This window comes from Colletotrichum tamarilloi, assembly GCF_030869305.1.
Source record: "Colletotrichum tamarilloi strain Tom-12 chromosome Unknown Scaffold_48.1, whole genome shotgun sequence".
Taxonomy (NCBI): Eukaryota; Fungi; Ascomycota; class Sordariomycetes; order Glomerellales; family Glomerellaceae; genus Colletotrichum; species Colletotrichum tamarilloi.
In genome coordinates, this window is record NW_026849431.1 from 51818 (window position 1) to 78201 (window position 26384).

Below are 26384 nucleotides of genomic sequence, written 5' to 3' on the forward strand. Positions count from 1 at the left end.
CCACATAGGATGTATACCCAGTAATGGTGTTGGTCGATGAAGAGCTTGCAGGAACCAAGAGGAAGCGATGGATGATTGTAGCGTATCGCCAAAGCCGAGACCATTGGGCATTGATTGCTTGCCAGCCTGCTGCTGCAAGACGAGGCTGTCAAATTGACGACTGATGCATGGCCCAGGCGCAGGCCCTCTGCTCACCTATAGGTAGAAATCGAGCACAGAATCAAGGGATCGTATCCGTACGAATACCCATGGTTGAACCAGCGCTAGGGTAGAGCATGCAAATAGTCCACGGCCGATCCTTGAGCAAAGGAACTTGGATGCTTCCGTGGCTCCGTCTGGCCCACGCCCTTTGCGTTTTCGTCCTCACCCTAATGAAACCGCGGCTTGGGGTTCGCCATTTCTATGCGTCAGAGAACTTGCTGTCGCGCGGATGCATTTCGTGAGCAACCATTGCAAGCGAGATGGACTGCAATTTCTTAGGGGAAACAGTGTAGACAAAGAGTCGGCTGTTCTCGAGGTTCCAAAGTGTTACACACTCCGTCGAGGCACGTCATGCACAACCCAGCCTTTGTGTTATTGTCAGCTTGGACTCTGTGGGCTGCTTGACTGGATCGTTGTCTGGTCTCAGTCACGAGCTGGTTCGGTTAAGGAGTGGGCACGGCGCTTGAAGGAATGGATGCACCTCTGACTGATGATGATGATGGTGGGTGAGTGGCACGCCCGTTTCGACAAAGTCTTCGGCTGTGGCAGCAACGAGACACTTCAAATGACAAAACATCTGTAATACAGCGGCGTCATGGGCCACGCCGATCGTGCCGGCCGAATAGCTGGGCGACGCTGCGCGCAGGGGCAATGCCGCTCCGTCCACTGTGCCCGAATTCATGAGCTCGGCCAGGTCATTAAGATCCCTGCAACATCAAACGACCCTGTTCGCCATAGACACTACTGTGTACGCAGTATACCCCGTGAGCGACACGCGAAGGGGGTTGTCTTGCCCGCGTTTCCCCTGCCAGGCTGCCAGACAACCGAATGGATGGAGCGGGCCAAAGTGGTTGCATTTGCGGATACAGCAAAGATTTGAGGTACCGGCCCCCAGACATGTGCTGTAAGAGACACGGTCAATTAGCACGGGAGGGTCCTCCACAAAGACTCTGCCACCACTGAGGTGGTGTTGGGCGTCGTCCAGTCATCGGGAAGTACGTGAAAATAGCGACAAGCATCATGACTGGTGAAGGGCCAAACAAGACTGGCTCCTCGCAATCCTATCGTTCAGTCAGGGTCAGAGAACAGCGGTAATGGGACGAGAGGGGTGTAGGCGTCGTAATATCTCAGCCTTCAACCGAGAAAACTGGACATACCTCTGCTGACGGATTGCATGCGCGTCGGTAGGCAGCGAATAATGAGGATGCGCCCTCCCCAAACGCCCCTGTGGCATGTCTGTTGCGTTGCATGTTGAGATGTTTCCCCAAAGAGAATGCATAGTTCGAGTCTGATCCTCCGCGACTCCGCGAGGCCTGCCGACAGGGTTTCGAGGGTTTTTGCTTGGTACTGCATGTGTCTACCTCATTCGTGTTGAATCCGACTTTAGCAACGTGCAATTGTCAAAAGACTAGGTATGAGATCTCGACCCAGGCTTGTCCCACCCAAATCCAATGGCGCCGGTGCCGGTCTGCGACGGAGGAGTAAGCCCGGTGCGGCAGTCTTCCTTCTTACTAGAGCCTGGTTCGTAGACACACTCAGCATGGCTCGTCCGGAAATTCGGGCATCGGCTGTAGCCTCCGTGAGTGTGAACTGAGAAACGGCAGGGAGGAGGAGCAAAATCTCATTCGTCAATCGGGCTTCGTCGACAGGTGCTCAGCATTCCTTGCTCAGCCCAACACATCGTTCCCTTGCCGGCTGCGGCATGGGACCGAGATCGTGAACAGGCCATGTTAAACCACTCCACACACTCATGTTGCTGTTGAAAAATGGTTCGCTCTGGGTGGCTAACGGCCATTCTGTGTACGAAGTACGTATTGTGAAAGAAGAACTGGGAACAGAGTACTATCCTGTGTGACCCGATCTCAGCCTCGTCATTGTCAAGCAGGATTACTTGGTGAGAAACTTCCTCTCGGAGTAGCGGAAAATGATGATGTTCCCCTTCTGGAATGCACACTCCTGTCCTAGGGAAACGCACGATGGTGGTAAAAGTAAGGTCAAAGACTGTGAGCCTTGGCCAGCCAACATTCATCGCACCACACAAACGAACCAACGCGCAGGCCAATCATGCAATCTTCCCATTGACTGCGTGTATGACTGTAATCCAAGGGGGTGCCCGTATGCTTCGTCTTCCGTTTTGTCACTTAGGAACTGCCACTGCGCAATACTTCTTTGGCGTTGCGAACCTCCCCACAGAATGGAAAGAGGTGGCCTAAGCCACATCTCCTGTAGGCGGCTTTCAGGACAACTTCGAAAGCATGTCACAGACAGGGGTATGACGGACTACTTACTTTTGAATCGAATCGCGAATTTGCCATCGCCGCACCGGTTTCGTAGTGAGTCGCAGCCAAACTCAGGGCTATAACGCCGCCTGTACTGGTCCATAGGGACGGTGTTCAGGACTTCAAAGCCTAATGAGGGAGTCAGCATCAAATTTGTGCTGTCTTCGTTCAACTGGCACTCTCATTACTGGCGCCAAATATTGAAGAAGGTAAGTACGGCGTAACGCTGCCCGCGGCGGTGCGGTCGCCTATGTGGCTTGTCATTCGGCTAGCGCAGACTGTTGGTGTGGTGCTCGGCCGGTCGATCGGTGGAAACAAACCTGACTGTTTGATGGACGCCTTGAGTGTGTCAATAGAAGCTTTCCCAGGTGAAAAGGTTGCAGACCACATGTCGCCTCGCCCACTATCTTAGCTGGGATCACGACACGGAACTGGGTTCTGCAGTCTGACCACTGACTCCATATTGCGTACACCGTCGTCTAGCATGCGGAACGTCAGTGTGATGCGCAACAACCTATCCTTTCCTTTCAATTTACATGCCGGGCTCAATGGGTATCAGGTTATCAACCTCAATTTTGTGGCGTGGGACGGATACGAGACTTTGAGCAGTCGCATTCGGGACAGTGTATCAAGTTCGACGAGCAAGATCTCCTGCTATTGTGCACACTTCAAAGGTTCTTTCGGTAATGAAGCATCCGTCTGTCCTCAGAGCAGCATCTCGACATGCTACCCTACCCCGGCTTGAGATTTGTAGACTTCTGTAATAATCGTCGCCGGTCGGTGTTTCGCGAAGCCGTTTCTGCGAACATACGGATACTCTTCCCAGTCTTGGCTCTCTGAAATCATGCAAGAGTCGGCCTCTTTGCCTAGGCCATGCGATCAAGCGGCGGAAGACTGGCGGCGTGTGTGGATTGCAGTCCTTAGTTGCGCCCATATCCGTATCGTTTCCGAATGAATGTGCGCCAATCTTGCTTGAGCCGGAGTCGCAGGATTGCTGTTTCCTTGCGAAGCAAGAGCATACCTATAATAACGCTTGGGAGTCAGTGCGAAGTGGTTGAAAATTTGACCACAATTGGTCAATATCGCGGTATTGAGCGGGCTATAGAGCCTTCTAGGGTGGGAGGGGCGTGTCTGAAGATCCAGAACACTGTACGGAGTGTTCAGTCTCGCAACCCGAAGTGCCCCATACTCCATATCCGATCTTAACTGTGTAGGTGTCTGGACCGCAGGGCGGCAGCCAATTAAATATTGTAATCGGTCACATATTTGACCATGTACTTCAACGGTGAGAGGATGTACTCCGTACCCAGCACAAGAAAAGGATTTGCCAGTTGTCGCCAACAAGAAGGGTCAGCCAGGGATCAGGGACTGGCCTCGGGCCTCCGTGTTTCCCGCCGTCCAGGCCGAAGTGTCCGTAATTGACGACCGCTGAGATGGCCGATTTGACGTTGGCAGTTTTTGCCAATGACCGGGGCATTTTGAGGCATCTGGAACCTTGATAGCGCTGTCCAGAGGTATCCCCGAAGCAGAACCAGTCGGTTCTCATGATTGTAATCGCAAGACTGTGATACAGCCCTTGCCGTTCAAACTGGCTGGCATCGTCAAGTTTTGGTATTGGACGTCGGGGCTTTTGGCCATGTCGAAGTCACCGAACCGGCCGGCGGGGATAGAGCGGCTAGGTGGATGGTTTGCTGGGCAGGCCGTGATCTGGCCATCAGCCACGCTCAAAACATCTCAGAACCTCGCAGAGGCAGCCGTGCCAGTATAGGCAATGATGGTCTGAAAAGGCTAGTGACTTGTGCCTCGGGTGCCAGAGCGAATTAGCGTTGCGTTTATGGCACACATTGTCGAGCGAAGGCGACCGGGGTGTGCCTAGCAATTCTCGCGTATCCGTAGATTTGGGTGCGAACTTTTTGCTGACATAGTGCGAAGTTAGCCCAGAATATGGACTGTTTGTCCCGCCGTTCTGCCGCCAAGAGCGACGCCTGTGGCGCTGTGTGGCAGATTCGTGAATAGTTGAGCGTGTGGGAAGGAAAGTATGGGAGTGTGTGTTGCGGCAACATGAGACTCGTGCTTTCCTATGCATCTGGGATTAGCAATTGCATCGAGTGGGACTCTTAGCTGTTACTTCGAGGTACCTCGAGACAACCTCGCGAAATGCCAAAAAGTCATCCGCATGGCACAATGCTATGCCTACAATCCAAACAACGATCCGTTCCAAGGCATCAGTTATCCGTAGGGCAGTCGTACAGTGCGTGTAGTCGATGTCGATAATGTGAATGCTGGAATGCTGGCAGCCCAGTGCTCCTGCGCGTACCAATCTTCGAGGTTACAAGTGTATGTTATCTGCGGCCGAGACAGGTGCTTCATAGCTCGAGGGCCGACTGCGTCAAGGGTCCTGAATGATTGAGTTACGGCAGGCATAACGAGTTGGTGCCCCGTACATAGTATACTGACTAAATACTCTGTAGGCCGAGCTTCAGAAGGCCTCTCAGCAACGAGATCTTTCACGGAGACTAGCTGGTAGTGGAGGTGAGACAGACAGGCCGTGAAATGCAAATTGAACCCACGGCCAGTCTACCGTACTGTGTAGCCATTCGATGGACTTGCAGGGAGTAGGAGGGTGTGCTTGATAGGCGGGCGCGCTTACGATAAGCCGTATCTAGAGTCTCGACGAGAGTTGAAACCGACCCTGAACAACGATTTGCCCAAAACCTCGTCTAGCCCGCTTCCTTATGCACTATGTTGGCGGTGGTTTGGCAATCATCAGCTGCAGTGTCTCTGGTTTGTGTGTGTATGTGTGTGTGTGATGAAACACACAGATACTGAGCATGTGGTGAAGAGGCAATGTAACTGTAAAGCGAGGGTGAATCGATGGACAGGAGGATCCCTTTGATGGCATGGCTCCTTCTGGTGACGTCCGCCTGGCTCGGAGGTGGAGGAGCGGCGCCATGCTGTCTGTCTCACACACGACGTAGCCATACAGGGGCGATGGCATGAAGCCAGCCCCTGGCTGCTTGAAAGTGCTTGAACGCTGGAGCTGGCGGGGCTCGATGTGCACGGGACTAAGGCCAGTGAGCCCGTCAACCGCGGCGGCTGGGAGTAGCTTGGTGCGTGGTCTGGATAACGCAACGCGGCACAGGCAAACGACGTCGGTCCCTGCTGACTCGATGGCCTGGTGACTTGTTCCATGTCTTTTGAGGGGGAATAGGCACGACAGGGTATACCTAGTGGCTTTGATGGTCGCCGAGGGGTAATGTTGGTTTGGTGGTGCTGGTTTAGATGCTGGTTATGATGGTGGTGGAGGACATGTAGGTATTTGATTTTGTATTCTTCTTTGCAGGTGGCTGAATCTTTGGCGATGCCCACATTGCATGCTGGATATAATATCAGACCATCAGGGCATGGCAATCAACAAAGGTAAGGTAAGTTGGGAGGATGGGGCGCTGATGCTGATATTGATGTCGAGGTCGTCGCCGTAATTCAAGTGGTGTAGGAAGAATGTGGTCAAGGGAAGACAAAGGAAGTTGCTGCCTCGGCTCCACCCGCAGCATAATCTCCACTGTTAAGATGGGAAGCAAGAGGAACGTCGTTCTTTCCCATCTGTAATTGCAAGTGCTCCGTTCCTTGCACCTTCTACAGCATCCTCGCTATGAACGAAAATTAAGTCCAGTTTGGGTGGTGCAGGCGATGCTGGTCACCTTCGGACCTTCCTTCTCCCATCTCCAAGTAGGTACTTACGAATAGTACATACGTACGTGACTTCGCACATAAGGTACCTTGTGGATACCTTACAATCAATGTCATTTGGGGCAGGGACTTGAGGCAGGCAGGCAAGCAGGCATGCATCTGGCAGGTGCGCAAAAAACCTACAAGTAGGTAGGTAGCACAAGGAAAGATGCATGAAAGGGCCTGCCAGACGGACATCCAATGGGAAGTGCCACGTTCCGGGCCTAAGGTACCTACCATAGGTACCACGTCCACAAGGTACCTAGGTAGGGACGTCCCTTCGGCCTAAGCAAGCTTCGCTTACATAATTTCCAACCCAGTCATCTCGAATGCTTAGATAATTGCACCAAGCAAAAACCGCCTGTCTGTCACTTCCACCATCACCACCATCACCATCTCTCCTCAAAACCTGCTTCTCTCTGTCCCATGCAAAAATGCATTCTCAAAGTCCAAGCCTGTCTCCGTTCCGTTTGCCACACCGGCCTGTCCAGACCAAGCGATATTGACGGACATGATGTACGGATACTCCGGGCCATGGTACACCCGCGGGAGCAGCTAGATACTCATGCCACCGCAGCCGTTACCAACACTTGTCGATATCAGCCACAACATACCGTATGTCGGACATAGAGTCGTACACAAATCGCACGCTTTTGTCTCGCGTCCAGCGCCTCAAGTCCAAGAATCGCCAACACTGATTGTCCCGATTCTGGCAGCCCGGCCCCAACAATCCTCTTCGTCTTTGATTGCCCCCTTGGCTCGACTTCAGACTCTTCCAACACAGGTACCTTTGGTCTTCGCAGTCTACGTAGTACTCCGTGGATACGGCTACTACCTGGCCTCTTTGTGGCTTATTGTTGTATGATTGAGCTACCCTGCTCCATGCCGTGTCTAGCCAGTCTCATCCGGACTGGACCGCCGCTATTTCAATGGCATATTCTCAGACTCCTCAGTCCTCAGTCCTCACTGCGGATAATATCGCTCACAGAGCCACCACCCCCTTTCACCTCGAGCTCGGACACCACATCTGCAGTCGCCCAACCAACGACCCCCCCCCCCTCCCGGGGGGCATGTCGCCTTCGACTACGGATTCGGGTACAAACCATCTTAGTCACTACGCCCCTGGGCCTCAGTAGCTGCATGACAGAGTCAGTCGGCTGCTCGCTTGCTTTTTTCTCCCTCAGTCATAATCACATCAGCCCCTTCTCAATGCTGCTCGATCTCGGCCTCGGTTGGTGTCCAGGTGAAAACTGACTGGTCAAGAGCGATATCGGTATTCACGAAACCGTCATCATCTCTTGCTCCTAATTGTACTCTTGCTACGTCCCATGCAAGCTTCATCAAAAGGACTCACCGGCGCACCTCGTACTTGATTGTCTGTCACACCGTGCTTGGAGTGATCGAGGTCAGCTAAGTTCTGGGGTCTAGGTATTTTGTACGGAGTACAGATACTGGCTTTCTCGTCCGATCCTATCCCTGGTAACCTTCGTCGCGGCACTCCAGGTTGGCTTCGGAGAGTCTGCCGCACCGGAGCACCGGCCGGGCCCATCTGGTGCTACCCTTGGGTCACTAAGTGCATGCGGAGTAGGTATTTGTCCACGGCACCTCCTTTGGCAGATCACCAACTCAAGTTTCGGCTTCCATTGCATTTCGCCAACCAAAGCCTAGTCCGGCCAGTCTGGTGCCACATATCCGACATTGGCATGGTGTCAGTCCTGCATTCACGACTCCATCTGACCTTCGGCTTGACTTCGCCTAAACATGGTCTTGGTTGTCCTCCTTACTCTTCCTACTCCAGGACACTGGAGGAATGGGTTCGACAAGTCTCAGCTGCCCAGTCACATTGAATGCTTAGCACGTTGATAAGCCGGTCGGACCGGTATCAGAGGAACTAACAGTCCTCGGCGCCAGGCTGTGGGGACGGCTGTGTTCTTCTGTTACTTCCCTCTTCATGGCATGGCCAAACCTAGTTTGGCGAACAAGTCACAGTCGGACAATATCTCCACTGCGGAACAAGACCTTCCAGTACGGATTGCTTCGTCGCCAGCATTGTCATTAGGAAATGGCGCTGTTTACTCAGATAACTCGCAGCAGCAACAATCCCCAGCCGCTGGAATCCCGGGAATGGCTATGTACCCAATGATACCTTGACATTCATCAGTCGACCACCTGCTCGCTATGGAGCTGGACGTGACTGAAGCCAGCGGAGCATGGCAAGGCAAGCAATCCCTCAAACCCTTCGAGCCGAATTGTCAAATTGTTTTGGTCCCTTCCTGGACCCGGCGTGACATGCAAGTCTGGAAAATCCATCTCACTTTGCCTTCCTTTACCCCAGCAGCCCTCACTTTGTTGCATCTGCAAGGACAGCCGATATCAATGGAGACGGTGGCTAAATGACGAAAAGATTTGCAAGCACGTTGTTTCTCTCTCCCACTTCCTTGCTTCCCTGCTTGCCGTTCAGTCTTCACTCCATTCATTCCGGTGTACGGGACAGGCTACAGCGATACATTTGGCCATCACAAATGAACACCGCCCACCGAAAGATGAATCCCCGTTTTCACGAATTTACCCCCTATTCCCGGTTTAGTCTCGATCCTGTTTTCGTCCATGGACAAATCACGATGGGGTGTCAGGCCCATCGCAGCGACTCAGGCAGATCATGCTGAGTGATGACGACTCCCCACTGGCACACAAAAGCCTCTGTCTCCATTGGCAGTGGCGAGCCTCCAAGGCCAAGGCTCCAATCACTTTTGCTGCGAAAGACCGTCTGTAATTTGGCGTCCCCGGAGCCTGCCCCGCGCTGATCCGACTATTGGCACACCTTCGAGTATGGATACCTCTGGTGGTGGTCATGGTGGTTTCTTTTGGGCTTCGCGCCTCCACATTAGTCCCCCCCGCCCGTCGCCGACGCTGGCGTAACACCACGAACTTACCTCCGGCCGGCCGTCCCGGGGCCGCGGAGTGCTGTGGACGTTCACTTTACGATATCGATTCTGATTCGATTGACTGAGCCCGATCTATCATCTGCCAAGTGACAGACTGCAGCATTGGGCCCTTCCCGCGCAAGGTGGCATAGACACCGCGTACTCATTCTCGTTTCCTACACTTGTATATAAACAATTGGATCGTCGACCACCCACCCGGAACCGACGTCAGTCTCCTTTGGTGGTACTGTGAAGGGACCTGACCCTCGGGACTTGAAATGAGGATCTTCTTTGGTGACGGTAGTTATGAGCGCTGGTCGACCATACCCGCCGACTTTATACTTACTCTTGGGTGATGCAGGTGAATCTCGATCCAGGCATGCCATTCAGCGTATCAGTCATCTACGGAAATTTTCCGGCTGACTGTCGGCAAGACCACCTATAGTCCGAAGTCTAACCGATTCTCGACTTGGCTGTTTGAACTACCCACGATGTACTGAATCCTAGGAGGTAACGCCCTTGTGCTCTAGATCAGTTGTCCGAAAAGTACGAGTGGCCCCTTATGAACCAAAATCGTTCATGTAAAGATGCATAAATGGTGATCAAATCCGTGGTCCATCTTCAGAGCGATGCTGCTCACTTGCTAGATACATCTACATGAAGGCTGGTTGCGGTCGATCATACTCATGCTACGTATCAATGCTCGGCAGTCTTGTCTGGTCATCTCACATTCACTAGTCGTGTTCTTTCCAATGGTCTTTGACTGCTATCTTGATCCATACCCTGTCAACTGGGCTTGTGAAAACTGGCATCTCCAGTCACATTCAATGAAAAGGGTCGGTCTCAAGGAACACGGCCAGTTATGATGTTTCTGGTTTCTTCCCAGTAACTAGAAACGGGTATCTAAGCCCGTACAGATGAAAGCCTTCAAGAACACAGCCTATGCCTGACCTAGGCTGGCTTCTCGATTTGACTTGTTTGGGCATTCGAGGCACAAGTATATGGGCGGCAAGGAGAAGATGAGCCTATGTAACCTTCTGTGGGTGTTACATGGAGATTTTAATGAGTCCCTCGAAAGGGGAGGTTACCTTGCAGAACTCTATTGTTCGCCAGTTATGTCTAGCATGTGGCTGCGACTGATGGGAATAGACGACGATGTTCTTGGAAATGTTGGAAGGGAGACCAGATGCACATATGCCATCCTTGAACGAAGGGTCGCCGGTACTATGTCTACTGAAACTCTGTTTGGGTTCTCTTATGGGTGTCTGAAGCGTGATAGCATCTTTGAATGCTTGAGAGATGTTTGTTAATCAGTACCTTGGTTTCTTGACAGAGATAATGCGACTAGACGTTCAACACTGCATGGCATGAAGTGACTTAACTTGCTAATCCGCCGAGAGGAAAGAAACTCGAGATGAAGATCGTCTCCCCCGAAACGATCTCAAATCAAATCAAAGAGAAGATTTGGGTGGTGGATGTTTCGAGATACGCCAAACCAATTGTCTCCGGAACAATGCTTTGAGTATCTTTTAGACGTCGACCTTGTTTTCTACTCCCGAAGAACAACCTACGGCTGCCTTTGACTTCACTTTTTCCTTGCCAACAGGACTCTCAAGTTTGAAAGAATGACCTATTGCGAAAATGTTGAGCACGGTTGGTCTATCCTCTTTCAGGAACAAACAGGAACCAGGTAGGCGATGCGAAGAAACAATAGACAAGGAGACGAAAAAAAAACCCAGCGACAGAGATGGACAGGGCCTATCTGTATATATCTTACCCAGCATACACGATGGTAAACGTCTCCTTGATTCAGATATCAGTTCGAAAAAGCAGCTCAGTTGCAAAATCATCATCATGTCGCACAGAGAAGCAAATCGGAACCCCCTGAGCCTCAAGGGCATCCTACACTCGGACGAAGGTCCCGTCGGCGACGAACCCAACTTCCGATCTCTGCGAGACGGCCGTAGGTATATCACTGCGAGAGATGCTGACGGCATCAGAGACGTGACATTTGTCGGCTTTCCTCAACTCGATGCTACCCGGGAAGAGAAGCTTGCGAATCTCGCAGCGGACTTGGTAAAGCCCACCAAAGAGGCTTCTCCTGCAAGTTCAACCTACCCGTCCTCCCCGAGTTCATGAATGAGATGCTGACACACGGTGGGTATAGAAAACGATTGTAAGGTATCTCGACTTCCTCCCAAAAGACAAGGTCTTCATCGTCGAGAGACTTTCCATGCAGGGATTATGGCGATCCGCGAGAGGTACTACACAAGACCATATAGTCCTCGACGTAGCTTGGGACCTCCTCCTTGCCCTCGCCTACCTCCACGCAACAGGGACTGCACACGGAGACGTTCGCCTCCATAACGTATTCCCCTTCCCCTCAGAAGACTCGTCGCGCGTTCGCTTCAAGCTCTTCGGACACAGCCTCGTTCCAGAAGTCCTGAGCCACAACTTACGCAACGACTGCTACACGGCCCCTGAGCTACGCTGTCCAGGCAAGTATTACGGCTTCAGCGCCAACACAAAGCCGACGTTCGAATCCGACATTTGGATGCTGGGCATGGCCCTCTGGCACTGTCACCGTTTCGGCGTTTACTACGACGGCCGCGGATCCGCGAGGGAACGGTGGGAGTCGGATAGGCTGATCCAGCCTGACCTGACCGATGGCGCAGAATTTGGCATTCACCCACTGGCTCCCCGGGGCCGTGGCTGTGAGCCCTCGCCTCACCGATTCGTCGAGGACCTGCTTCATAAGATGCTCACTCCAGATCCTAAGCGGCGATGGACTGCTGCGGACTTGCTGGAGCAGATGAAGATGCAGAAGAATTACACGCCCGCGGAAGGTGATATGAAGCGGGACCTGGCCGATCTTCAGGCCGCTCTGAAAGGTGAGAAATATGACACGTTTAGAAGGATGGCGGCCACGTTGAGAGAGGCTCCGCGCAGATCTTGGACGAGGTTGGGAGGGTGGATGTTCTTGCTCGCTTTCTTGTTGGTAATCCTGTGAGGGAGTACTTTCAGGAAGATAGATGTTTCCTTGCTAGTACTCAGGACTTTAGAGGGACTCTGTATTGTGTTCAAAACTTGCTTGGAATTTCTGGCGTACGGGATATTAGGAGAGACGAATAAAACTCTCTGGCTAAGCTGCTATGATATTATTCCTTTTCAGACGTCTGTGACCAGCCACATCTCTCAGTCGTAGTGTATATTTTATCACTTGAACAAAGGGCCAGCCAGATGCATGGCATATTGGTCAAGTATCTGCGTCGCCAGAATCCAGCTATGATAAATGAACAACTGGCTGCTTAGCTTCCACGACAGATGAGCCGAGACTTCCTGCGCCGAGCGCCAGTCACAAATATGATCACGTCTGGTTTCATGCTGCCTTATGATGGCAGACTCTCACAAGGTCATTACTGAGATAGTATGGTTAGTCTTTGGTGATGAAGGTTCTAACAACATCTCAGTATCAATGAGATGAAACAATATATCACGAGTCTCGCATGAGTAGATGCTCTAAGCTATCTCATTGCAGAGAAAGTCAAAAGCCCCCATATACCCTAGGTCGCGCATACGAGCCACGATAGCCACGGGTTGTGAAAGAAAACATAATAAAAAAGCCTTCCTTTCCTTGCGCTAGTCAGTGAAGTCATCCTGTACAACACCCCGAAGCTGTTCATGAGATTGGAGGGCCGCTGAGAGAGAGATGACTTCAGTCTCGGCTCCGTAAGGAGGATGACAGGCTAGGCTCAGACTCTGTTGCCAAGCCGGCCTGCTTGTCAACATAAATCTCTAAAGATGCAAGATGAAAGCCATTGGTAAGAGACCATGATTATACCAGAACCGGTTCTCTACTTGATTCTTTGCTAGCTGATCTCATGACGTACCCTATGAGATATCGAGGACCTAACAACCAAACATATTCATCGGCACATTCTACCTCGAGGCATGCTACAACCATCACCATCAAACTCGTATTACCGAACCTCAAGTCTCCCCCCATAAGAAAATCCGTCGCTTTAGACCATACCTGCGTGTCGTCACAGCCGTAGGCCTCAATACGCATTGGCCAATCGCTGAACATCACGTCGCAAGCACGCGTAGACTAGCCCGCCTCTAAAACCTCACCCACTTCATCATTCGCCCATCTCCTGTTCTGTCTCACACAGATCTAACACAATCTAAACGGCCAACACACCCTCCAATAGACGGCAATGAGGTTCCAGGCCTTGCCATCACTCACTTTCCAAAATCCCAAGGATCCATTGTCCACCTGTCGGGACGTTCCTTTCCCGACTCAAGTCGTAATGCAGATGTCCATCGAATCCCCAGATTGCCACCTACCAGAAGTAACGTACGGCTCTTCATCCGAGACAATAACTCAATCGATCAATCGCTTGATCGGAGGCAAAAGAGAGCCACAGAAATAGAGCCTCCTTTCGACAGGCAGGCAAACGATTGGCCGAGGGAACCGTCAAAAGGGTGAGGGAGAAGAGCAAAGGGAATCCCTATGCTACTCTCTTCCAAACCACCCGCGTGGTCCTCTGTGCATCAGAGTTCCGGGGATCGAACCCGAGCCAAGGAAAGCTTGTCTCGCTCTTCCCTGTCTGTCTGCACACAACCACACAACGTCCAAGTAATATCACAACCACACCACGGGTTCCCGGTCTGACAAGAAGTCTTCCATATCTTCTCCTCACATTGTTATCGGATCCTTTCCCCCGCAAGATTGCGAACGTTTGACCATCTGCCCTCTTGTCATACAACTCACATTTATCGCGCGGTATCGAGTGAACTACCTAACTTGCTTACTTTCATCGAATGCGCCTCTCGGTCATCCTGCAAGCCCTCACCGACTCTCAGACCATCCGATAAAACCTCCCTCTCACCCAAACCCTTTGCGCTCCGTCCTCCCATAAATCTCACCCATCACCCATCAAACCACGTCTATTTCCATCCGACCCTATCAACAAGTCAATACCTAACCCGTCCCTCCGTTCGCCTTCTGCCTTTCTCCCCCCCAAAGTTCTTGACTCGCCCGTCTCTCTTCCCCTCCCCTCCATCCCACAAGAAAGATCCCTGTGTTGACGGCATCGTCCCTAGCCAGCCGTAGACCGGACTTGTTTCTAACCTATCTGCTGCTCCTCCTCCCACACGCTGCGCAAGTTACCCAAGCCGTACGTCTGCCGCAGAAAGAGAATTACGCACAGCCGCCGTCGGCGCTGTCCTTGCAGTAGGCTTTTACTACGCATATAGTCGGAAAAATTCGCTGCGCTTCTCTCTCTCCCTCTGCGTGACCAACCCACTAAGAAACCCAAAGGCTCGCGCCAGATTCCCACTCAAGACCGACGTGCCGGGTTGACCCTCGCTCGGACGATCCCAACTCCTCATAGTTCGGGCTCTGATACCGGGGGAAGAAGCCCAACGAGCCGGCTCCCAAAGTTTCATTTGCTTTTCGCACCGCCTACTAGCCTCCAGATACGGGCTCATCGTCATTTACATTCATTAATCCTCGCCCTCACTCTCCTCTTAGTGGTCTCATTTCCCCTTTTACCTCGACCTCCGGTCCGAGTAATCTCCTGTTACAGGTTTCCTGTCACCGAGCTTTCTCTTCAAACCACCAAAGAACCTGTCTCACTCGAACAGGCCGGTCTCATTGACGGCGTCAACACACCCGAGACATCTCACAACAACACGAATACCTACCTAGCTCTCATCTCTAAACGACGCACACACTGCTGTTCACATATCACCGCGCATGTCTCAGTCTAATAGCAGCCACCGCAGTCGCGCCCTCATAAACACAACCCGGTCGAGAAACACAACCATGGCCCGGACGCGGCGCTCCTACTCCCCATCCTCCCGCTCGCGCTCCTCCTCCGCGGGACCCCGCGATCACCACAAGAAACCCGGCATAAAAACCGCAGCCGTCTTCATCGCCGCCATTGCCGTCGCCTCCCTCGCCGTCCACAAGCTCTGGCCGCGCGGCATAATTCACTCAGAAAAGGAGCACTGGGAACACTCGCCACCACCAGGTGGCCGCCGGTCCCGCAGGCGCAACGCCATACGGGACCGCCACAATGGGTATATCGACTACGACGACCACAACGTCTGGGACCGCAACGACTACCCCCGCGACGGACGGAGGCTGTCCGAGAGGGAGTACCACCCTCCCCGTAGCCGCGGCGGCAGACGGTCGCGCGGCTATGGAAGTGAGAGCGAAGGGGATTCGTATTACTCTGATGACTACCTCCCGTCTCCGAGCGAGCGCTTCGAAAGACGAGGTAGAATCGAAGGGGATAGCCGAGGGCGATCGCGTGGATTCGGCGCGGAGGGGGAGAATGAGATGGTGAGATATGAGAAGCAGTCAAACAGGTCAGAAGCTGCCGGGAGTCGATTCGTGGAGGAGCGTCTACCAAGGCCGCGATACAATGAAGCCGTGGAGGATTGGAGCCGGCGCGGTGATCAACGATTTCCTTCACCACCCCGCCAGCCAGAGTACGTGGATCGAAGGTCCCGGCGGAGGTCTGATTATTATTAGCCGTTTGAATTCATGCGGATGTGAGTCGACGGCATCACAGTCGCAACCTTTGGAGCAGCCGGTGAAATAAAGCCAAGTAAGATGAATGGCTACGATGACATGCTATTTGGCCATACTATTTAAGCCGGATCTCCTGCCAGTTTTCACACCATTCCGTTGTACTCCTTCACCTGCGCCAAATCGCCCTTTCTTCCTTTATACTCTCGCTTCTCCCAAATGCAATGCACTCATTATGTTCATCTATTCCTCGGCGGTCGATACAACAGCGTTGTTTGCTTCCACGGGAGGTTCCACAGAAGGTTCACTTTCGGCGGCTGGACTTGGCGGTTGCTCCATCAAGCTCATGGCCTCATCCACAGCAGCTTGCCAGCCTTCTCCTGCAGTTCTCATGACCAGAGGACTGCTGATTTCTGCGGCAAAATAGTTCTCCTTGCGCATGTTGCCGCGCGCGACACCCTCCAATGCCGAATAGGCGGCACGAGTACTACGCATTCTCTTCCCTTGCCTGCCGCCTTCACTGAATAGACCACTCCGTTGCATGCGATTCTGCATGAGACGATAATCGTAGTGTATGATACTGCGCACATAGGGTGCCACCTCAAGAGTGATCATACGCATAGTACGGTCAAAAACTGACGGCTCGAGACTGGTGGCCATCATAGCCGCTGCTTTCTCAGAGATAGCGATGGGATCGAAAGCCATGGCCATATCATAGCGGTTGATCACTGCTTCTTCTCGGGAAGGAGCGACAAAGAACTTTTTCATTTGACGGATTGCGCTGTGCTCTTGGAAACAATCCATATTGACTGTACTGCCGTGTCGTAGGGGTGCGGATTGGAGAAGCTGTCGAGCGGCGCATTTGAGACCGGTGGCGATAGTGGTGGCCGTGTGAGTGTAGTCAGTTTGGAATGGGGCCTCAAGTAGGCGCCGGCCTAAAATGAAGTCATCACGGGTTTTGATAGGGAGATCTGGTTGTGTGGGATCGAGAGGTTCCTGCGTATCTGTTAGCCATAGTCGCGCGATGCTGAGCGTCATTTAGACTACTCACCTGGAACTTGAGGCCAAAGTCCCCATCAGAGCAGACATCAGCCGCGCTCATGAGATCAGAGAACTCGGAGAACACGTCTAGCGCGACAGCCCTCTCGCTGGGCGAAGAAGTTATCACGCTGTCTGCCCACGAGGCCATGTCAAGTGAATCATGCCAGTTGCTTAAATCCATTCCGAGGCCCTGCCAGCATTGGCTCACCAATTCTTCTTCAGCAGCACGCACGCTGGGAACCACTGCTCGGTCACGGCTGATCCATCCCATGCCCTCCAAGTACGTTCCCTCGCTGACTACACGCACGACGTCGCCATTCTCATCTTTGTCGCAGCCTTTTGGCCATCGCGGATAGAACCAGTCAAAGCCGCCTCGACGATCGCCAACTCCTAGCTGACACCAGTAGTTGAGCTCCATAAGAGACGCTCGAAGATCGTTACCCTTTGATTCGTAGAGGGCGCTCACGGCTGGCCGGCTAAGAGCATGACCCTCATTGGCTGCAATGAGTAGGAGTACATCGACCGCCAAGAGCGCTGGGGGTGGTGTGAAGCGGAGGATACCATAAAGCATGAAGCTGTGAAATGGAACCAGAGTCTCGTCGTTGCAAGTCATGACGAACGGTCTTTTGGACTGCGAGACTAAGTTGATGATGGTAGCCCAAAATTGCTTGTCCTCTTCGTAGAGAAGGTCGACCTCTTCAAGGAGGATTAACGATTGCTTTTGGCTCTGAGTCTTTGCCTTTGCGGACTTGGATGCCTCGGACGGCTGGTCGGCAGGCTGTGGTACCGCTTCTGGTTTGAGAACCGCCTTTGCCTTGAAGAACGATGTCATAGTGCCTTGCTTGCCAGATTTGATGTCCTTTGCTGTCTCGTCATCGGCGTTGTCCCCGGCATCAACCTTGCCGCCTTGGCGGTTATGTTGAACAAGGTGATTCTGCGTCATGTCTCCAATCTTCTCCATGACATCTTTGCCGTTGCGGCGGCTGCTGGCGTTGATCTCGAATATCTCGAAGCCGAGCTCCTTTGCTACAGCGTAGACTGCAGCCGTCTTGCCACTGCCATGAGGTCCGCTAAGGACAATTGCATTGGTCAGGCGGCTCGCATCTTTCGCAACATCGCGGCGAACTACAGTCTTCTTCAGGCCACCATGAACAGGTGTCGGTAGCCATTCATCCTCGTCGTCAGAGACCGAAGGTAGGAAATCTACTTCATCACCATCTGAAACGATGAATCCATCCATCTTGGCGCGCTTCCGCTTCTTCTTTGCCGCCGAACCCATTTTTGTACCGGAGGCGGAAGTGGAAGCACCTGTGTTGACTGATTGAACGGTCAAGGTCTGTAACCACTCCTTCAGCAACACGCCCTCTTCGAATTGAAGGACTTCTTCTCCGCTGATTGGTGCGTATTTATGTGCCCACGGAAGGTCTTCGCATTGCGACCTGTCAAAGGCTGAGAGATTGGTTTCGAGCATGTTGTAAAGGCGGGCCACTGAAGGATGGGGTTTCCGGTTGGACGCAGTAAGTAGCTCATCATCACTGTCTGCACTCGAAGTCACTGGCAGAACAGATTTAAGCTCTCGCTTGATCCTTTGCCGAAGCTTGCGACCGCTTTCAAAGTGCTTCTCGGGAAGGCGGAGCTCCGCGGGTGGCGGCTCATAGTCCTCTGCGGCCTCCTGGACTGACTTCTTGATGCTCAGAGTGTTTAGCGATTTGGCAAGCTGATCTATGACAGATTCACCAGGGTAGATGTTTGTAGTTTGCCCCTTAGATTTCCGGGACGAAACCGGGGGGTCTTTTGCAACTGGGAGACGCTCTTCTTCGGGAAGAAGCCCCCGTACGTGTGCCATCCCCTGGGTCGGCCATGCGGGGTGGCAGGCGCCTGGAACTTTGAGGCCCATAGATCGGACACCGAATTGTGGAAGCTGAATCTTGCCAGCTGTTGGGGCTAGCCGCTGCTTTCTGGGAGAGCATGGGGTGGATGAGAATATGGTGGCTCTAGGCGGTTTGGGAGCGGCGGAAGGCGCGTCCACCAACTTTACAGCCTTCTTGGCATTGCCCAGAAACAGAGGATGAGTGTCCTTCGTTTTTGATTTGTCCTGGTCCTGCTTGGAGACCTTCGCACGAGGCCCTCGGGGGGTCGTTTTCGTTGGAGTCGTGAGAATCTGCTCAATCTTTGAGCCTATGCGTTCGCGGGACGCCACATCAATTCCATACTTGATGGTTACGATACGGGTGGGTTTGGCCAGTGACTTGGATGCCTTTGCGCCTTTGAATGTTTCTGCAGGGCTTATTTTGGGCTTCGGTGGCGAGCCAATTGTGCCGGTCTTTGGATTGAATTTGAGCACTTTGGTAGGTTTTTTGGGTTCCTCTCCAGCAACAGGAGCTGCATTCGTCGCATTCAAAGTCGTATCTGAAGGGTTATCAATGATGTTCAAAAGAGAAACAGGAGCCTGGTTTAGTGGGAGGGCAGCTATATCGGGCTGTATCGGTGCGGGATCGGGCGTTTGTGGGACTTCGTTGGCAAGCGAGGTCGTTGGCACGCTGTTGACCTGGGAGAAGTGGCTCGTAATATCAACAGATGGGATGTTTGGCTTCTTTCTGGGCCGCCCTCTTTTCTTCCCAGAAATTGGAGGGTTGCCGGCACCGGTCTTTTGCCTCTTGCGACCTTGTTCATCCTCGCCTATGTCCGATGACGCTGGCTCAACGTCGCTGGATGGTTGCTGAGATGCACGTGCTTGCTTTCGAGATCGAACGGGCTTGCTTTTCAAAGGTGTGCTGTTGACAGACTGAGGTTGGTCGTCGGTACTCGAATCGGTTCTCGGTGCGTCGGCGGTCTTCCCAGGGACGAAGAATGGGTGAAGCTTCGAGGCGTGGGAGGCGTCCAGCCCATCTGGGGCCATGTTGGCTACAAGGAGAGTTCCCATGAGATCGTGCGATGCTGTTATGGAAGTACGTTTTAGCATGCAGTTATGGCAACATCGGTAGAGCAATGGAGGCGTATTTGTTATATGCACAGGAGACTTGAGAACTTACGCCAGAGCCGTCGCGCCTTTAGACTACGTCAGCGGGCATGCAACTGATCAGGAATTGATGAGTGACGAAAGATGTTTGCGATCCAGATTGGATGAAGTACCAATGCCCAGAAGTTTGGCACCGTCTATTATATAAAACAGGACATAACAGAGACTTCCTCCGAAGTTCAATATGGTAGCGCAAATCGATGGGTGCGAGAAGTCGAGGTGGGTGGGTTGTCTAAGGATCGAGTGCACCAGTCGCGTGAGTCGCGTCTTCGAATCGCCGGGGGCAGCAGTGGGCGTGTAGCGCGACGTCCATTACACTTAAGATCCCGGACCCACCAGCATTCCTTATCGTATCTTATCTCATATCTTATCTAATCGATAGAGAAGTGCGGTCCGCAGATTATCCGACGATGTTGGTTTTGGGAATCGAGCGCACGGCCTTCCTTGGTGTATCCTCGCACCTAAGGACAGTGCGAAACCATTGTCAGGTCGACTTTTGCACCCCACTACAGCAGAGTCCTCCGACTTTTTTTTTTCTTTCGGTATCGCGACCTTCACTTACACAGCCAGGTTTTCGAGGTTGGGAAGAGCCATTGCCGTCGCACCCCGACCTGAGACCCGCCAAATCTCAAATCACAGTGTATCCGTAGGCTAAGGCTTTGAGAAGATACAAGATGGCTCCCACTTTCCGCATCCACCGGCCAGACGTTTTGGCATCGCTGCCGCGTCCCCTCGACCATACCAAGGGCCAGTACCACATTGGCGAAGTTTACACACAAAAGCCCGGATCCAAGAAGAGGAAGAGACTGGAAGTTGTTGTTGGCGTGGACGGAGAAGCAGCCAACATTTACCATGTAAGTAGCTGTATCGGGGGACCTCCTCAATACAGCGTCTAACAGTTGCTTAGGTGCCCTCGTCCGGTCTGCGAACATCGTACCCGATTCCGCCTCAAGAGTCCTTCACTTGCGCGCCGCACTCGATCCGATTCCAGGGAGAAGGCTCAAGCGGTCGCAACAACTACACATACCTCTCCACAAGAGACACTACCGGCGCAAAGGTTACCCTCTGCCGCGATGTGATCGACACGACTGGCAAGACAAACTCTGCTAGCACGTCTCAGCGAGTGCGCCATAAGTCCCCAATCACGCATCTGTTTACCTCCGCCGCCGTCGATACCACCATTCTCAGCGAAAACCAGTCTGACAAGGGCCATGTTATTGCTCTGTGCAAGGACGGCCAGGTCTTGTGCCTGGACGGCGAGGCATTGGAGCAAAAATGGAGCACATCGTCATACAGCCTCTGCAAAGATCTGCTTCCTGCAACCGTCTCGAACTACGAGGTGGAGTTCTCTCTACACGCTGCGGCATCGGATGTCTTGAATGGACTGTTTCAGGGCAGACAGGACGCCTTTGGCTCTTTCGGACGCCAGATCGACTCCAAGACCTTCAACCCCGACGTCCTCGCCTTTGTCGCACGCACTACCGGCGAAGGAATCACCTCAAGATTCCTCATCATCTTCGGTATCATTCCTACGGCGCCTTCGCAGCCGCTGGTTCAACTCCACGTCACGCCCTTGCCTTCGCAAGACGAAGTTGGCGCCGAATCGGCCACATATCAGCTTCATACCCAGTCAGGAAAGCTGCTTCAGCTTTACGGTTCGGTCCTCCGAACGTACGATCTGACGAGCGCCGTGCCCAAGTTGCAAGGCAGTCTGCCTCTGCCGGATTTGACTTCTTTCCTTCAACTTTCAGAGCACTCGGTTCTGTGCCTATCAAAAACCTCCGCTAGCATGATGAACCCTACCTTCCACTCGATCCAGGCTTCCACAGCAGTCGAGTTCCCCGAGGCCACTGAGCAGCAGAAGCCAACGCTCGTGACTTTCCTGTCAAAGCTCGACATGGCGGTAGCGGTTGTCGGCAACACTCTGGTGTCCATACAGATTGAGCGCCCCAAGTCTCATAACAAGGAAGGCCTTCTCATCGATTCCATCGGCAGAGGTCTGCCGAGGTCTGACCGTGTGCCAGCAAGCCTTCCCAAGGCTGGCAACGAAACCTTTGAAAACTACCTCCCAGGAACACTGTCTGACGAATATGTCAAGGAGTCTCTGGCTGATGTCGTGAGAGCGGATGGGTTTATGCAGGCACAAGACTGGAAGTCATTCGAAGCCCTGCTTGCGCAAAGATTCGGGGTCGCAGTGCAACAGGAGGTGGTCTCTAATGAACTCCAGACGCCAACCTGGAAGTGGCTGGCTGAATCAGAAGCGTACCCTGCCGTTGACCGCAGGTGGGTGCTCTATGCCATCAGCAGAGTCTTCTCGATGGAAATTCAGAGCCCCGAATCGGCCATCCTTCGATGCAACCTGCCCGCAAGCAACGTCTTGATCTACCTCGTTGCTGCTGGCCACCTCACGAATGCCAACATGTGTGCGGCCTTCAAGAGTGAGCTTGCCGAGGTGGCACCCAAGGATTCGGTCATTGACAAGCTGGTTCAGAATCTCGTCGCAATGAACCCTGCCATGGAGCTGCTCCTCAGCTATGTCACGGCAACCAAGCTCGGCGAGAAGGACTTGCTGGTGGTGGTTCGCGCTATCATGCAGACCCTCAACATGAAGCCGCCGCAAGAGCTGCTTGCGCTGACGGAAACCGAGCAAGAAGAGGACGTGGCGATGGAGATTGAAAAGACGGAACAAACGCTGGAAATGGCCGAGGTGGCCGTGTATCACATGGACGACGACCGCAACCTCCGCGAACGAGCTCTCACAACAGCATTCGAGAAGCTCGCAAGCTACTCGTCCATCGCGACGGTGCGCGCCCTCCGCGAGACCCTCAGCCCGACGGAGATTCTGTCACTCATCGACACTCTACGCACACAACTCTACCGCGGCGCCTGGACATCACGGTACTTTGACATGACAGACATGGACAAGGACGAGGCCGCGGGAACACCACCGGATGGCACCATTTCTCTCATTGCAGAACTCATTTCCCGCTGCATTGATTCCATCGGCCTCAGTGGATGGCTTACAAATGGAGCGTCCTCCGTGGGCGGCCGTGCGGACGCGCTTGAATTCATTACCAACCTGAGCAACGAAGTCAGCGCGGCCCTGACCGGTTTGCACGAGACAGTCCTTCTGGACGGCTACGTTGGCGAAGCGGTTCAGTATGGCCGAACAGCAAAGACGGGATCATCAGCCAACGCGGCTGCTTCCGCGCGCGCTGGGGCCCTCGCTAAGCCGGTCTCCCTTGACGTGGAACTCTCGACTCGCTTGCCTCTAGGCCTCGTGTCCAAGCAGCATGTGTCTAATCAAAAGATCGTTTCGGGCGGCGAGGTGCTCGAGAGGAGCTCGCGTGAGAGAGGACACCTGCTGAGTCAGAAGGTCAAGGCGTACTCACTGGAAAGGATCTCCATTTGAGCCGCATGTCAGATGAAAAAAGTAATTTATCGAGGGGATCTGAGGCTCCACCAGACGAGCGTGTGAGATTATCGGGCTTTGAAGTAAAAAGTTCAAGGCTGAAGACAAACAAAAATCGGAGGAGGCTCTGCACGGGCTGATGGTTTGGGGCAATAGAACCCGCCCTGTGACAGTGTAGCCTGCGAGTAAGGGATAGGAAGAGAGGGAAAAGCGTAGAGAACGAGGACAAGCCAGAAAGTGAAGTGCTCAAAAAGATACCATGAACGGATACCGAAGCGTACATCTTTCCCCTCTCGTCGACCGCGACATCGGTTACATTCGGTGAAGGCCAATCATGTGGTCATTTATGAGCCACCTTCAAACATTGAACAACTCCCATGTGCTTCCTCCCAATGGACTTTCTACCTAGCATAATAGACTTTGCATTGATCGATTGATCGAACAATGGAAATCATCGACCGAATTCTAGCGCCAGCTGGCATGAGGAATTGGGCTAGGTACGGCAGGGCTGACTTGAGATGCACCCTTCCTTGACCAGACGAATCGGAACGCTGAAACTTACCCGTCGGTGTGACAGACCACTTACAGCTGAGGCATTTCGAGAGAAAGCAGGAGGTGTTTTTCGAGGACTGATTAAATTGGATGTACACGATTCAGAGCACGATAGTCTCCCAGGTTGATTGGTTGGTTGCTTCGGAGAGATTCTGTTTGCTGATGAATCTCTACTTCTATGGCGCTTAGGCCCTGAGCATTTTGACTTTGTCGGCAAGCGATCTGTTAGAGCAAGTCAGGCGGTGAAGCAAAATCTAGCTTCTGAATAATCAAGAATACGGTTTCAACATCTATTGCTGAGCTGCTTCAGCGATACCTCAATCCTCGGCTCGTCAATAGACATGTGGCAGTAGGCAGAGACAGACTAATACCTGATACTGCTGACAGAAGCAGAGAGGAGGGGGCCAAATGCACAGAGGCCCAAGCTCCATATCTCGAAATGCTTCAGGACGCATGCTCCCGTCTCAAGTGACTTCACGGCATTGGGCGGGTTGAGTCTCCGTGTTGCTGTCCGGTACTTTGGACAAGATGAGATGCCGAGAGAAAGAAGCAGAGGAGAATCTGGCAAGCCTCGCTCTCTGCCGTCTTACAAGCCGGCCCACAAAAGTCTTGAATGCAGAAACTGTACGGTACGACCCTCACGAGCTGCAGGTGAAGAAAACAACAGACTATCGATTTCACTAGATCGATGGAGAAAGGTGGCTTTGCACATTCGGGGCTCTGCTGAGGGATTGTGCGGGGGAAGCGAATGAGGCCCTTGAAGTTGCATCGTGGGTGATTGTTGGCAGTTCATGGCAGATCTCATGGCAGATCTGATTGGATGCTGACGATGCAACCGATGCAAAGAGTCTTTTCTCGAATGGTTAGCGGCGACGCTTGATGTGGCTTGTCGGGCAGCTTTTCCTGCGCCCTCTTGCTGCATGTCCAGCGAAGACGTAAGAAGAATGGGTTGCCTGCCGGTCAGCTACTTGGAAGGCACCGCCGTGACAGGTATGCTTTGCGTCCGAAAATATTTGGAGGGATTGAGGGCATGTGGATAGCATCGGAATCAAGCACATTTCGACAACCTCCCGTGATGAAGGGCGGAAAGATGCATGGACAAGGCAACGCGCTCAAGGTTGTACAGTGTCCTTGTCACAAAGTGAGAAAAAGGAACCACGAGATCAGACCAACTTAGGAAAAGGAGTCATAGACGAGAGTTTGTCGGCGAGCATCACAGCGAAGAGACAAAAAGCGCGGTTCTCACACCGGAAATATCGGCTTCTCGATGTACGAAGGATGCCTTGCATCCAAAGTCCCGCAGCGACGAGAGCCGTGTTGTTGCCGCAGTGGCATTCGTCAGCAAGTGACTTCTTGTCCCGGGTCTCCGGTGTTTCCAGTTGCCCGCTCTCAAGTCTCGACTCTATTCTACACGCGTTGTAATATCGATGGAGATGCAAACGAGCTGGCTGAACTTTGGAGTGGGTTTCGAAACGGACCGTCTTCTACAGACAGCTCTGACTCTTACACGAACCCTGTTTCTTACCAATGACAAGTTCAAATCCCTTCCAGGACCCTGACGGATGGGCCGAATGGGACAGAGCTTCTAGAAGCCGTTTTTAGCGTCTTCTCGTGTTCGACTCGATGATACGGATACCGGAGACGCCTTTGGGGCCTTGGATTCCGGAGTTCCTCTTCCCCCAGGGCCAAGACGAACCGACATGCAGAGTCGAACCCAAAAAGAAAACCGTTCTTTCGCCCCCCCTGCCCGTATTTCAATCGGTGTTCTCAGAGGGGAGCTGCAAGTGCTGTTCCGTATTCTGTGCAGCAGCGAGGATACCCACATCGACTGGAACGCCGGGTATGCAGGACAGCACGAACGAGGCCCTAATAGAGACAAGGACGAAGAAACTTGAGCGCGCTGCGCTGCTGGTGCTGCTGGAAATAGGATCTCTCGGGGTCCGCCGAGAGGCAAGAAAACCAACTACGACGCTACCGTGGGATACCTGCCAGAGCGCAACAAAGTTGTCACTTGTCAGAGCTCGCTCGTATACCCGACGTTTGCCCCGCTGCAACCTGCCGAGCGCTACAGAGTCCCCTTCGCTGTCACTGTGTGTCGAGTTGAAGCGCATAGCACCAGGGCCAGGGCCAAGCAAGGTTCTAATCGAAAGGCTTCTGATCTCCGTCGTGGCCCCTCTCCGCCGTCCTCTTGTTCGTCGCTATCTGTCTGGATGTCTGCCTTGGCGTCGTCCCCAGTGCTTGACGTTTGGTGCTTACAGGAGTAGCTCGCCGACCACAGGATGCCTTTCCCGGGGCCGCTGGGCATTCTGTGCTCGCCCTGCCTGTGAGGTAGAATTGAATTGTTACTGCTCACGCGGGGCTGCGTTCCTGTTTGAGGCTTGGCGAGGGGCAGCCCTCCAAAGTGGCTCTCTGGAAGAGTCCGAAGGGAAGAGCTCAGAGCGTACAGGGCGTACAGGATGGAGGGGAGCTGCACGGCGCTTCCTGGATTGCTGCTCGCCCCTCGATTCATCCAGACGGGTGGCGCAGGCGGCAACAGGGACACCCCAGTAGCCAAGGGTGGCGCGTTCCTTTCTTCCCCGGAGAAACTGCGTATGGTGATGATGCTGCTGTTCCAAGAGAAAGAGAACTCGGACCACATGGTTGGCGAGGATGGGTGAATCCGAAAGGGTTCAGTTCAGGTACAACG

At 53.1% G+C, this 26384-nt stretch overlaps 8 protein-coding genes across 8 annotated transcripts; 5 read left to right on the forward strand and 3 right to left on the reverse strand.

The window, feature by feature from the left end:
* Positions 1–319: 319 nt before the first annotated feature.
* On the forward strand, positions 320–688 carry CTAM01_10432 (uncharacterized protein; the record flags this gene model as incomplete). The annotated part of the gene is made up of 1 exon (XM_060526447.1): positions 320–688. A coding segment is annotated over one exon (369 nt), but the record flags the coding sequence as incomplete, so codon positions are not given.
* Positions 689–2088: 1400 nt separating this feature from the next.
* CTAM01_10433 (uncharacterized protein) lies at positions 2089–2744 on the reverse strand (the record flags this gene model as incomplete). The annotated part of the gene is made up of 3 exons (XM_060526448.1): positions 2089–2162; positions 2490–2609; positions 2669–2744. 3 exons carry the CDS (start codon positions 2742–2744, stop codon positions 2089–2091), a joined length of 270 nt encoding a protein of 89 aa, XP_060378865.1.
* A 3693-nt stretch (positions 2745–6437) lies between these two features.
* On the forward strand, positions 6438–7074 carry CTAM01_10434 (uncharacterized protein; the record flags this gene model as incomplete). The annotated part of the gene is made up of 3 exons (XM_060526449.1): positions 6438–6467; positions 6547–6746; positions 6813–7074. Coding segments are annotated over 3 exons (492 nt in total), but the record flags the coding sequence as incomplete, so codon positions are not given.
* Positions 7075–10987: 3913 nt separating this feature from the next.
* On the forward strand, positions 10988–12143 carry CTAM01_10435 (uncharacterized protein; the record flags this gene model as incomplete). Its single annotated transcript, XM_060526450.1, has 2 exons — positions 10988–11209; positions 11301–12143. 2 exons carry the CDS (start codon positions 10988–10990, stop codon positions 12141–12143), a joined length of 1065 nt encoding a protein of 354 aa, XP_060378867.1.
* A 2820-nt stretch (positions 12144–14963) lies between these two features.
* CTAM01_10436 (uncharacterized protein) lies at positions 14964–15677 on the forward strand (the record flags this gene model as incomplete). The annotated part of the gene is made up of 1 exon (XM_060526451.1): positions 14964–15677. The coding sequence occupies one exon, from the start codon at positions 14964–14966 to the stop codon at positions 15675–15677; it is 714 nt and encodes a 237-aa protein (XP_060378868.1).
* A 240-nt stretch (positions 15678–15917) lies between these two features.
* CTAM01_10437 (ATPase) lies at positions 15918–19677 on the reverse strand (the record flags this gene model as incomplete). Its single annotated transcript, XM_060526452.1, has 2 exons — positions 15918–16670; positions 16726–19677. 2 exons carry the CDS (start codon positions 19675–19677, stop codon positions 15918–15920), a joined length of 3705 nt encoding a protein of 1234 aa, XP_060378869.1.
* A 731-nt stretch (positions 19678–20408) lies between these two features.
* CTAM01_10438 (uncharacterized protein) lies at positions 20409–23146 on the forward strand (the record flags this gene model as incomplete). The annotated part of the gene is made up of 2 exons (XM_060526453.1): positions 20409–20588; positions 20642–23146. The coding sequence occupies 2 exons, from the start codon at positions 20409–20411 to the stop codon at positions 23144–23146; spliced, it is 2685 nt and encodes an 894-aa protein (XP_060378870.1).
* A 2306-nt stretch (positions 23147–25452) lies between these two features.
* Positions 25453–26336, reverse strand: CTAM01_10439 (uncharacterized protein; the record flags this gene model as incomplete). Its single annotated transcript, XM_060526454.1, has 2 exons — positions 25453–25763; positions 25955–26336. 2 exons carry the CDS (start codon positions 26334–26336, stop codon positions 25453–25455), a joined length of 693 nt encoding a protein of 230 aa, XP_060378871.1.
* Between the last annotated feature and the right edge of the window lie 48 nt (positions 26337–26384).